The sequence below is a fragment of the Alligator mississippiensis genome, chromosome 2, assembly GCF_030867095.1.
Source record: "Alligator mississippiensis isolate rAllMis1 chromosome 2, rAllMis1, whole genome shotgun sequence".
NCBI classification, from domain to species: domain Eukaryota; kingdom Metazoa; phylum Chordata; order Crocodylia; family Alligatoridae; genus Alligator; species Alligator mississippiensis.
Genome location: NC_081825.1, coordinates 119,608,252 through 119,620,678, shown reverse-complemented (window position 1 = coordinate 119,620,678; position 12,427 = coordinate 119,608,252). Strand labels below are relative to the sequence as shown.

The 12,427-nt window shown below is 43.7% G+C and overlaps 1 protein-coding gene across 9 annotated transcripts in view; it reads right to left on the bottom strand.

Annotated features, from left to right (window-relative positions):
• Positions 1-12,427, bottom strand: part of PRDM5 (PR/SET domain 5) — a 169,839-nt gene that overhangs the window by 60,219 nt on the left and 97,193 nt on the right. For all 9 annotated transcript variants that reach the window (XR_009459853.1, XR_009459852.1, XM_059722090.1 and 6 more), the window contains one exon: positions 10,926-11,086. Coding sequence is in view for 7 of the 9 variants with exons in the window: in XM_059722090.1 (XP_059578073.1) it covers positions 10,926-11,086 (161 nt within the window). In the remaining 2 variants the exon portion in view is untranslated. The remainder of the gene's footprint in view (positions 1-10,925; positions 11,087-12,427) is intronic.

Sequence of the window (12,427 nt, the reverse complement as noted above, 5' to 3'; positions counted from 1 at the left end):
GAAGAGACAACCACTACTGCCAGCAGATTGCCCTTCACTACAAAGGAAGCCTAAGCACCTAACTTTTCAATTTCAGTAACCAGGATGGGATAAGATGCTTGAAATGTACATGTTGCAATGCCTTATTGGAGCCATCCTAGAGATCGATTAGGATCTGGCCCTTAGCGATCCGATAAGTTAAGTGTCGATAAAGCTCCCCTTATTGAATGCAATGGTATGCATCCTCAAAGGAGGATCTGACAGTGGCCACGTACAGATGTTCCATTCATGCAGAAAGCAGGTGAAAGGCTGGAGCTCTCCCAGAGCCCCAAGAGAATGACCCCTCATCTATCCCAACAATCAGCAGATTGGCAGGACAGGTGGGGGAACCATTTTCCTGGAACATAGAGTAAATGTTTTACTTTGTGGAAAAGTAAAACATCAGCTGGTGACTGGCTGAAGAATGCAGACAGATAAAAGACCAAAACAAGAAGAATCTGCCCCAGAACAGTGAGAGAACAATGGCAATCAACCTGCAAGGAAGAACACAGTCATAACACAGCAAAAACCTAAAGGACTGGGTGAATTGACAAGGCTATAAAAGATGGGGTGAGACATATTGATTTTGGGTCTTGTTCTGCATGTCAACCTGAAGCAACAGTTCATCTGACAAGATGGACCAGCAGGAGCCCAGCTCCTACTCATGATCAACTCGGCTGGCCACTAGGTTGATCCAAGTACTAATAAGCAGGGATCTGGGTTTTCCGTTTTCCACGGAAAAACTGAGAAAACCACAGATTTCCCCTTTTCATCATAGAAAATGCAGATTTCTCCTTTTAGCAGAGAAACCTGTGGATTCCCTGCTTTTGCAAACAGCTTTGCAGGCTGGCTGAGCCCCAGCCTGCAAAACCTGTTTGCAAACAGAGCAGGAAACCCCAGCCCTGCTCAGAGAGGGAGGGGGAGGGGAAGGGCAGGGCCTGAGGCTCTCCATCAGCCATGGCTCCGCTCGGCTCAGCTCAGCCTCACTCTTTTCCTGGAACCTGAAGTAAGTGGGGCTTGCAGGGGGCCCCTCTGGCAGGGCAGGGGGATGCAGTTCATGGCTGAAGCCACAGGCAGGGCTGACGGGCAGCCAGGAGCCAGCCCCACCTCCACCCCAGCAGGCAGCAGCAGTCAGGGAGCCGGCTCCATGCTGCTTCTGCTGCAGTTACCTGCTGTTGGGAGCGGGGAGCTATAGACTTGAGGCCTTGGCCCCATAGCTCTGGCAGCTGAGGGCCCCCTCTGTGGACTGTGGGTGGAGGACAGGAGGCATGAGTAGGGTGGGGGGGGCTGTTGCGGGAGCAGTGAGGGGCACCAGCAGGGCTGGGGGGGGTGCTGCAGGGGGCTTTTAATTTTAATAATGGATTTGGGAGGTTTTGTCAGAGAATTTGTGATTTTTTAATCAGATAAAACCAGGATTCCTCCTGATAAGACTGGTAATGTATATAAGCACAGAACAGAAATTGGAGTATGAATGTGTGTGTGTGTGTTAAGTGCTTAATCAATAAAGAAGGCATCTTGACTTATCCTCCCTCATAAGTTCTTTCTCGTGATTTGAGCAATTGGCAATTGATGTAAAAGTGGGAGGGCAGATCAAGGCCCCCGCAGTGAGGAAAGAGTGGGGCTGGGCTGGGGCAAATGCTGCCCAGCCAGGGCAGGTCAGGTGTGGGACAGGGCTGTGGCTCATCCAGGGGGCACAGGGAGGAAATGGGGGGGCAGCTCCTGCCACTTCTTGCTGCTCGTCTGGGAGCCGCTGGTCTGGCGCTTGCCTGCTCATCCGGTGCTTGCCTGCTGCCACCGCTTGTCCAGCAGGGCTTGTGGGAGCCATATGCCCCCAGATCTGTGCAGGGCAGGATGGGTGGTCAAGAAAGAGCCTGCCCTGTGCAGATCCGGGGGCACCCCCGCTCTGCCCCCCCCCATGCTCTCCCGGACAAGCGGCAGGAGCCGCTGGATGAGCAGGTAAGTGCCGAAACAGCAGGTCCCGAATGAGCAGCTCACAGCAGCAGGATCTGCACCCCCCCTCCTCATATCCTCCTGAGAAGCCACAGCTCCATCCCATGCCCACCCCGCCCTGGCTGGGCAGCGCTTGCTCCAGCCCCTGCCCCACTTCTCCCTCACCGCGGGGACCTTTCTTTATCTGCCCCTCCCATGCCCCTTCCCTCCCCCCTCCCCTTCCACCACACCAGACTAACCAGCTGCATGCAGCTCTTCAAACTTCTGGGCTGGTATCAGAAATCAGATTGGTATCGGCCGATATGCCGCCTTAAAATGCAGCTATCGGTATTGGCCGCAAAAATCTCTATTGGTACATCCCTAAAATCTGGGGCCCCCTTGCATTCTGCCCCCACAACTTGTTCTCCCTGCAGCCCCTCCCCTCCCTTTTACTGTCCAACCCTGCCCTCCCTGAGCACATGGAAGTAAGTGGCAAATTTGAAAACACTGGCCTTAAAGCAGACATACCTATAGCAATTTGCTTCACAGGTAGCCATAGATGTAGTTCATCCAGAACTGATTTATTTTACATTTTCTGAACTTACTGCAAGTTTTAGTACAGGAACTCCATAGACACACTTTTAAGCAGCACTTTTATACCTACCACATATAGCACAAACTATTCCTGATTTTAATCCAAAGCCAAAAGGCTCATGGATTTACCATACTTTTGGGCTAGGCCCCAACAGAGTCAACAGTGTTTTAAGCCATGGTGACTCCATAGCTGAGCACTGGTCAGCAGGTTTGTACACTCCAGATTCCCCCCACCAAAGGAACCACGTGCTAATTAGCCCCCATCACAACTGGAACCAGGTGTCCTTGTCACAAGTCCTAGGACCCTCCAAAAAAATTTCTATGCAGATGCAGCACATGGCAACCTGGGCAGGGTCCACCTCACGGAGCTGGGGGCATACTAATCATGTCCGAGAGGCTAAGACAGGAAGTGACTCTGATTCTGGATGAACTGTTTGGGTCCCATTTGGGAACGTTTGCCAGATATTTAAGGCTGGTGAAGAAACAGAAATTATTGAAAGTGGGAAAGAAAGGCACAGCTCAGTTGTGGCAGTGAAGAAGATAACAAAATGCATTCAATGTAGTAGATCACCATGACTTGAAAAAGAGCTAGTGCTAAAGCAGACTCAGTACAATGGGCATTATTATATATAGTACTCAGACAGGCTGCACTAACCTATCCCCGTGGTAGGTTCCTATCAGCATGCTTGCCCAGTGTGGGCCACGTGTTTTAAAGTCATGCTCAGTTCTGGCTGCATTTAATCAACTTCAGAGTTAGTTTCCATTACTGAGCACATGCTGCTTTTGGCAGAAGTTTAATGATACACATTTCCTTGTATGCAAATATAAGATGAGGGGTTCCCCCCCCCCCATTCCGGGAAAATCTCTGTATTGTATTCGAGTAAATATGGTAACCAAAAGTTACAACGTGAATATCACTAGGTTACCTCACAAATAACCTCAGTCATGGGGAACAGTTACTCTCATTTCAAAGCTCCCTAATACTGTCTTTTCTCACTACAGAGTTATCAGTCAACATAATCACTTACATATATAATGGTCACTACTTTGGGCATTTGCTTGAAAGCATCAATATAATTTAGGATTACTGACTGGATTTTAAATAGGATAGAGGTAACATTACAACTATTTATCCCACTGACAAATTTAGTTTAAAAATGTAGTATTTGATTCTTCTCAGATCAGTAAATTAATTCTCATTTTGTACGCAACATCCTCAGCTGTTATAAAGTTATTCTTCATTCCTCAGTAAAAATCTTAACTCACATGGTATACATTATACTGTTGCTGAAGGTTAAGTAAATGGGATACAGTTTCAAAATCCAAGAAACTGTATAATTTTCACTCTCTGACTTTAGGATTATGAATGTTAAATCCATCTTGATTAGGAAAGAGTTCTTTAGAAATTGTATATCTCTGTTATGGCAATACTGAGAGACTCCAGGTAGAAAACTACTAATTCATTTTAACCAACCAAAATCACAGGACTTCCTGGAGCAATACATTAGTAGCATATGAGTTCTCAAATATACAACCAGTCCTATTTGTGGCAGAAGCAGTAGCAGTTATATTTAAGAAGGAATTGAAACAAAAGATCCATCAAAAGGGGAACAATTAGGTGCTTCTAATTTTTTTTTTAAATAAGTGGCATTCCTATTAGTTCACTAGTTGTAAGTGAAACAAAATGTATGCTTGGGAATAAGTTGACAGGCTGATATTTTTTTCATGTAGAAATTGTCATACTCTCTAGCTGATATGTTTTATTTCCAGATCTTATGATCCATTCATGGCAGAATCCCCCAAGATGACTGTGGCGAATGTGGGAGCTCCCCAGCCAGCCACAGTGCTGGTCTCCCACTGCCTCTAGGCATGCTGCCGCCTACCTCACCTGCCACACCTTGTTAAGTAATTACGGTCTTAAATTAGGCAGGAGGCTGCTCTTTCTGGCCCTGTCTAGGGCCTTGAGTACATGCGCCTACCTCCCCTTACGTGTCCCGTGCCTTACAGATGTTTTTAAAAGCTGTGTAAAGCTCCAGCCTGAGGCTGGCCCAACTCATTACAGTTTTAGGCCTCTCACAACCTGTTCTGTTATGGGCCACACTCAGACCACCTCCTTCTCACTGAGGTCTCTCACACACCACTCTCTCTCACATGGTCTCTCTCATACTGCCTTTGCTGGGCCTCGCTCGTACCGCCCCCTCCTTTTCCCTGGGGCCCCAACACCCTGCCTTCACTCAGGCTTCATTCTCTTTGTTCCCCAATCAGCAAGCAGGAGGTCTTTCAGGCATCTCCTGCTACCTTTATCCGAGTGAGCGCTGGGCAGTTTGCAAAATACTGAGCAGACCCTGCCCCTGTCTTGTAGCTGGGTAACTCTCCCCAGGGTCTTACACCCCTCCAGGCTCAGGTGGTCGCAGCCATGCCTGGCCCCACTACCCACTCTGTGGAGCCTTGCACCCATTGGGCTCAGGTGCCCCACATGGACATGCCTGGTCCTAACTCCCTCCAACGTTACTAGTCACCCACCAGATGGTGGGGGCAGGGGTTATTAAGATGCCCTGATCCACCTCTCACCAGGATGGGTCCTTGAACCTGGCATTTGCTGGCCCAGCCCTGCCACTGGCAGGACCATCACTCCAATCTTCCTTTATTTAAATGAGCTGTATTTGATACCTATCATTCTTCCATTACACACAGTACATAGTGACTATAGCTAAGAAACTCTTACATGGTTCCTTTGCAAGCAAAAAGTAACAGATGGAAAAAATTGCATTTAGGACATTAGGTCTCCTGGGGAATATATACTGGGTATACTATGCGCTTTAGTTATGTAGTTATGCAGGGATGTTGAGCTAATATGAGGCTTTTAATAACTAGGTTAATCCAACTGTACACATAGATTCTTAACCTGTGTGCAGGACCTTCACCTAATGCAGAAGGCATACGGTCCCACGAGCAGGAATGCCTTACTGGACTTTGTGTTGGCTATGCAGGATGACCTGGTAGGGGAGCTACAGATTCATGGTCACCTCAGGGACAGTGACCACCAATCAATCAAATTCACCATACAGTGTCCTGGAGGACTGGAAAAGGGCCAATGTGGTCCCTATTTTCAAGAAGGGGAGGAAGGAGGAGCCAAGTAATTACAGGCCAGTCAGTCTCACCTCCATCCTTGAAAAAATCTTTGAGAAGATTGTGAAGGATCGTATTTGCGGGAGTCCAGCAGGAAAAATAATACAGCAGGACAACCAGCATGGATTTGTAGCAGGTAGATCATGCCTGACAAATCTGGTTTTGTTTTATGACAAGGTAACAAAACGCTTAGACACAGGAGTAGAGGTGAATGTCGTTCTCTTGGATCTTAGCAAAGCCTTTGATACAGTATCTCATCCCATTCTCATAAATAAATTAAGAAGCTGTGACATAGATGTTTACATGGTCCAGTGGGTGGCAACTTGGCTTAGCAGTTGCACCCAGAGATGGGTAGTAGATGGGTTGGTATCGACCTGCAAGGATGTGGGCAGTGGGGTCCCACAGGGTTCAGTCCTTGGACCTGTACTCTTCAATATCTTCATCAGTGACTTGGATGTGGGTGTGAAGTGTAATCCGTCCAAGTTTGCCAACAATACTAAATTGTGGGGTGAAGTGCAAACTCTGGAGGGTAAGAAATGACTGCAGGCAGACCTGGACAGGTTAGAAAAGTGGGGAGTACACGAAGGATGGAGTACAACAAGGACAAATGCAGAGTGCTGCACCTCAGGTGCAAAAATATGCAGCACACCTACTGGGTAGGAAGTGACCCTCTCAGCAGCACAGAAGCAGAAAGGGATTTTGGAGTCATAGTGGACTCCAAGATGAACATGAGTCATCAGTGTGACAAAATCATAAGCAAAGCTAACTGCACCTTATCATGCATCAGCAGATGCATGGCAAATAGAACCAAGGAGGTGATACTTCCCCTTTATGCAGCATTGGTGAGACTGCAGTTGGAGTACTGTGTCCAGTTTTGGGTGCTGTACTTCAAGAAGGATGTTGATAGACTCAAGAGGGTCCAAAGGACGGTCACTCGTATGGTTAGGGGCTTACAGGACAAGCCCTATGAGGAGGGACTGGGGACCTGGACCTCTTTAGCCTCTGCAAGAGAAGGCTGAGAGGTGATTTTGTGGCTGCCTACAAATTCATCAGGGAAACACAGCACAGGATCGGAGAGGCTCTGTTCACCAGGGCACCTCTTGGGGTAACAAGGAACAATGGCCACAAACTGGCGGAGAGAAGATTTAGGCTAGATATCAGGAAAAACTTCTTCACAGTAAGGGTGGCCAACATTTGGAATGGGCTTCCAAGGGAGGTGGTGCTCTCCCCTACCTTGGGGGCCTTTAAGAGAAGGTTGGACAGGCATCTGGCTGGGGTCATCTGACCCTAGCACTCTTTCCTGCCTAGGCAGGGGGTCGGACTCGATGATCTGTTGAGGTCCCTTCCGACTGCAGCGTCTATGAATAGGTAAGGGTTACAAAGTTATCATTATAAATGGACTCCGGTTTGGATCTGGATTCAGATCTGAATTTCTCCAAAAGTCTAGTGGCTATCCTCAAAAGTCTAGTGGCAGTGGGTAGCAAGTTTTAAACAGTTCCACTTCCTGTTTAGACTATATCCAATTATCATCTACCCCTTCTCATTTTTTTTCATTTGCTATCATTTTCTGGACTTCTAAGAATTTTCCCCAGCATAATCATTCCAACATAATACAAATAAAATCAACCAAAGGTCTACATTTGCTAACAATATTTATATTGTCAAATGATGGATTTAATATGTTTAATTGTATTATACAAATTATGAGATAATATTTTCAGTAGGCATCTATGCTATAAATTTGCACCCGTAATTTTGAGTACAGTTACCTGCACCCTTAAAAGGACAGAACTAATTCTGTCCTCTGAGAAGGGACAGAAAGAAACCATGAAGCTTTTTTTTCAAAGTGTGGGCATATGCATAGTCAAATCCCTGCAGGAATGCATAAACAAATACACTTATTACACAAAGTATTTCTAGGATTCTCATTACTAAGTTTAGTAATGAGGCTCTAACATAACATTTTTCAAATCTGAATCTATAAGCATAAACATATATGTATAGTCTCATATTTATTGCACCAGAGAAGCAATAAATGTTATTACTTTCAAACTTTTAAATTAATCTTAATTCTTTTATTTTCAATCTGTCATCATTACCACATCTAACATGATTTTGTAGCCTGAAAAATTCATTCAAAAGCAATTAAAGAGATGCCACTATCAACAAATATATAAGATACTTTGTGAGATTCATTTGCATACTAATACTTTCCAGTTTTTCACAAATCCTACTAGCACAGTGATCAGATTTCTACACTATCATATGTTTTACAGTGAAAACACAACTAATTTAAAAAACAGAAGGAAACATACTTCATAGTAAAAGCCTGAAGCAGAGTTGCCAGCTGTCTGTAAATCTTACTATAGTCCATAAAAAAGAAAAAAAAAATTAAAAAAGCCTTGTCCATAAGTCCATTAAAAAAAAAAAAGAGCTGTCTGTAAAAAATAAGAAACTGTGAGCTTTATTTGAAGATATGTTTTTGGAATGAGGCTGAGTGCTGATGGACAGACAAAGCAGGGCAATGCCATCTTATATCTGAGCAGGAGAAGTTTGGTGCCCTGCAGAGAGCTCTCTATCAGAGCTTTGTGACCCATGGGAGTGTCTATAGCCCTCTACCCCCACCCAACTACATGCTGTCACTGTGTCCTGTGTGCCAGCACCTGCCTGTAACAGCTGCTCACTTCAGAAGTATGCAGACTGCATAGCCCCAGGCAGTCTGAGGCACCAGGTGAGAAGATGGTAGAGGGAAAGAGTGTGGCTGGGACACAGCTGCAGGACTGGAAGGGGGTGGGGGAAATGGGTGGGTGGGAGCCCATATTAGGATGCGAGGGTTGGGGTCAGCATAGTGCGAGGTGTGGTCAGGGGTATCAGGTTGTGGAAGTAACTAAAGGTCACATGGGGCAACATGGTATAAAACCATTGACCATTGCTAGTTAAATAAAACTCTATTCGATCACTTATCACTCATATTAGCGTTATGTATAAAATGCCAAATTAGAAAAAGAGCAAGTGATAATCTTAAAAGCATGGATGAACCCATGGCTGAGAAAGACAATTGGGCAGAATATGTACATTTCAGTCTGCTTAGACTAAAGATCAGGAATTCAAAGAATGCATTTGTAAAGGCAAAGAAAGCAAATGTAATGCTAAACACAGCTGGAGTAAGATGTTTATTGTAGCACATGGCGGTACATGAAACCATTAAGTAGCACAAAACATGTCAGCATATTATCAATGATGAACACTCCATTTCAGTTGAGTGTTACTTCCAACTGGGGAACTTTGTTCACATTAGAACACCCAGTTAAAATTTATTTTCCCAGGTTTCTGGATGTGGGCTAGAGCCAGATTTATAAAACAGTAAATTGTAAAGCATATGGTAGGAAAAGCATAGATCAGCAAAAAAGTTTGGTTGTCAGTAAAAAGCTTTCAGATTCTTAATAAAACATTATTTTCTTGGGTTGGCAACCATACCCTCAATCTGGCCACTAAAGACACTTACTTTCCTGCAACTAATTTTAAAAAGGGGGACAAAAATCAAGAGAAAAAAGCCAAAAGTTTCAAAGATAATCACATAGGAAAATGTTCCTAGACTCTAATCTTGCGATGTAAAAATCCTTAACTCCTCCTTATTTCACTGGGAGTTAAAGTGATCAATACATGCTGAACTATGCTTTTAATAAAGAAACGAGCGCTTATCTGTCAACAGACTAAGACTACTAAGAGATGGGTACTAAGTAGGCCACAGTGTTTTTACATTAGCTATTCACCTGTAGAATTCTAGGTTCCAATGTAAAAAAATGAGTTTAACACCTTCTGTTCAGCAAGGAACGTCAGTCAGATGGACATACACAAAAATCCATCTATATCAGGGGTCAGCAACATTTTTGGACAGTGCCAAAAACACCCGCAAACTTAACTTGTAAGATGTTGGTGTGCTAGGGGCAGATGGCGAGGAAACTGCAAGGGGCCCAATCCTTGTGGCAGCGCAGCCCCAGCCACTTCCCAAGGCGCACACACCAAGCAAAATGCCTTCGCATGCCACACATTGGCACATATGCTGAGCATTGCCTACTCCTGATCTACGTCATAAGTATTAAATACAGATGCCAGTAAGACTTCTATACAAATAATACAATATGTATAAGTATGCAAAACTGCAACTTCACAACATGGTGCCAGAGAATCTAGCTGCTCAGTGCTCCTGTGAGAGAATCTAGCAGCTCGATGCCATGGGGGAGCTTCTGGATACTCAAAGGTGATTTTAGGGCTCTGCACCACATAGGGGCAGGGGTACCTGCCTCAGTCATGCAGTGCAGCAGTGTGGGGAAGTGCCTGCCTGTGCACATGCTCTTTGCCAGGGGATAGGGAAGTACCATGTGCCATGGGGTGGGGAAGCACCCGCCCAAGTGTAGGGGATCACCTGGTCTTGGTGTATGGGAGAGCAGAGCAGCAGGATGGGGGTGCACCCACATCTGCACATGTGATACAGCCTGGAGGGGACCCATGGCCCTCATTAATGCAGCTCCTATGGTGTGCAGCCCCTGGCTGAATGGAAGTTGGACAGCCCTGTGCTATTACACACCCAGGCACAGACTACAAGGTAAGATCAGAATGACACTGGAAGCTTTGAATTTCCTTCTGCAAATTATTCTGCACAGTATTTATAAAGGTTAAACAATGTGCCAGTAACATGTAGGATAAGTGCTTAATAGAGTATGCTTATACAGCATGACGGTAATTTCATTTGGCTTTGCTGTTAATGCATAGAAACTTATAAGACATATTGTAGGCCTACTCATACTTTAGAAAATTAAGAATGTACACAGAACAGTTTTGACAAGCCCTCTCATTTGCGTGTGGTGACAACACTTAAGCTGACTTATTCTGACTGGCAGTTTACCTCTTGTCAAGAATGTGAGCAAGTGGTCTCCTCTAAAGCTGATACCAATGTTGTTGTATGGAGCGGTACAGAAAGGAGTTTCTGTAAGACCAGTGCAACAAGTCACTCCTGCTATACAATCAGTACTGGAGTGCTTAGTCAGGATTTCTGCCTATTCTTCTAGAGACTCTGGTTGTCACCAGCAACTCCAGGATTGTAATAAGTGGATGTAATATGCTTATTTTTGTTAACAACAACCAAATGTACCAAAGGATCAACACAACAGGAACACAGAGGGTTTTATGCTTAGCCACAGTCTTGAGGGCAAACAAGCAAGAAATAAAAATGTAAAGGAATCAATTATACTCACTTTTTTATGACTCTTAAGGACTGAAGGAGTCACAAAGGCTTTATCACACAGATCACATTTATATTTTTTATGTCCATCATGTACAACTTGTATGTGAACATTTAATGTGTCTTTTCTTTTGAAGGTAGCATCACAGTGATCACACTTGAAGGTTCTCTCACCTTATAAATAGGAAAAAGCAAAGTGTTAAGCTACTTTCAGAAATCACATTAACTCTCTCATCAACTGGGAAAGAGAACAGGACCCAAAAATTTGCTGCATGAAGCAATTACACAGCCAGGTCCAATATTGTGTGTTGCCAGCTTCTGATCCTCATGCAAAAAGAAGGTACACCAGGTATACCAAAGCATGGTCTCTCCTCTCCCTTGGCAAAATATAACACTCAATTTGCACAAAATAATCTACTGGAAAATGAATCTATCTCAGTTTTCATTATGTATTCTTATTCCAAGTCAAATGCCAATGAATGGAAAGATTCCCACTAATTCCAAATGGGCTATGCAACAAATCCTACCTGGTAGCACATGCTGAAACACTCATTATGGAGACTATTTAAAGACAAAGATGTAAAATGACTTTGATATTATTTGTCAAATGCATTCTCTCCATCGCAAAACAGACTTTACTTCCTGTACAAGTAGATCTTAAAACTATTTTACTCAGCTAACACAGGGGGAGCCAGTAAAGATCAGGACTATTTTTACTGGCTTGTGCTATATGTAGGCAGTCTTACACCTCTAGGACCTCAACTTTTTCCCCCAATAATAACTTAATAAGTTGTAAAATCATTCACTTTGATGAGCAAAAACAAAAACAGTTTTATCTGAGAAAAATACAAGTATTAGAGTACAGAATACTTTATCCCCTAAAATACTTAGCCCCCATCGCTAAGATTCATAGTCACTATGCATGCATTGTAACATGCCTTCTGGTAGAAATTTTAAATTGATACTGCACCAAAGTATTTACATGAAATTCTAGAAAACAGGAAATTCTTGTTTTCTATTCTGATACCAGTTTTCTTCAACAGCTTCATGTAAATTCATTAATGTTAACATACTTCGTTATATCCTATTACTCCAGTAAAGGAAGAAACTTTTTAAAAAAATGCTTTCTAACAAGATCTTCTACACCTCTTGAAATAGAAAATAGTATTTTTTTTTTAAATAACAATCACCAGTGGTGTCTTTTTCCCCTTTTCTTTACAGGAGGCAACTTGGATCTAAATTTGGAGAAAAATTAAAACAAAAGAAAACATGTAGCAATCCCAGACATAATTCTATTAAATAATTTTAGTTATGGAAGCCAGATATATTTATGTAGTTTCCCTAACGTTATTCATTGTCCTTTTTGAATTAGGACAGGATCTGCCATGTGTTGTGTTTCAGTTTTTGGTTAATGTCAGGGAGGGTGGGAGGAAGCATCTTTGTCATTTTATCTGCAATTCTGACTTTCATCAGGAAATGGCAAAGATTCATATTTTCACACACAGTAAAATCAAT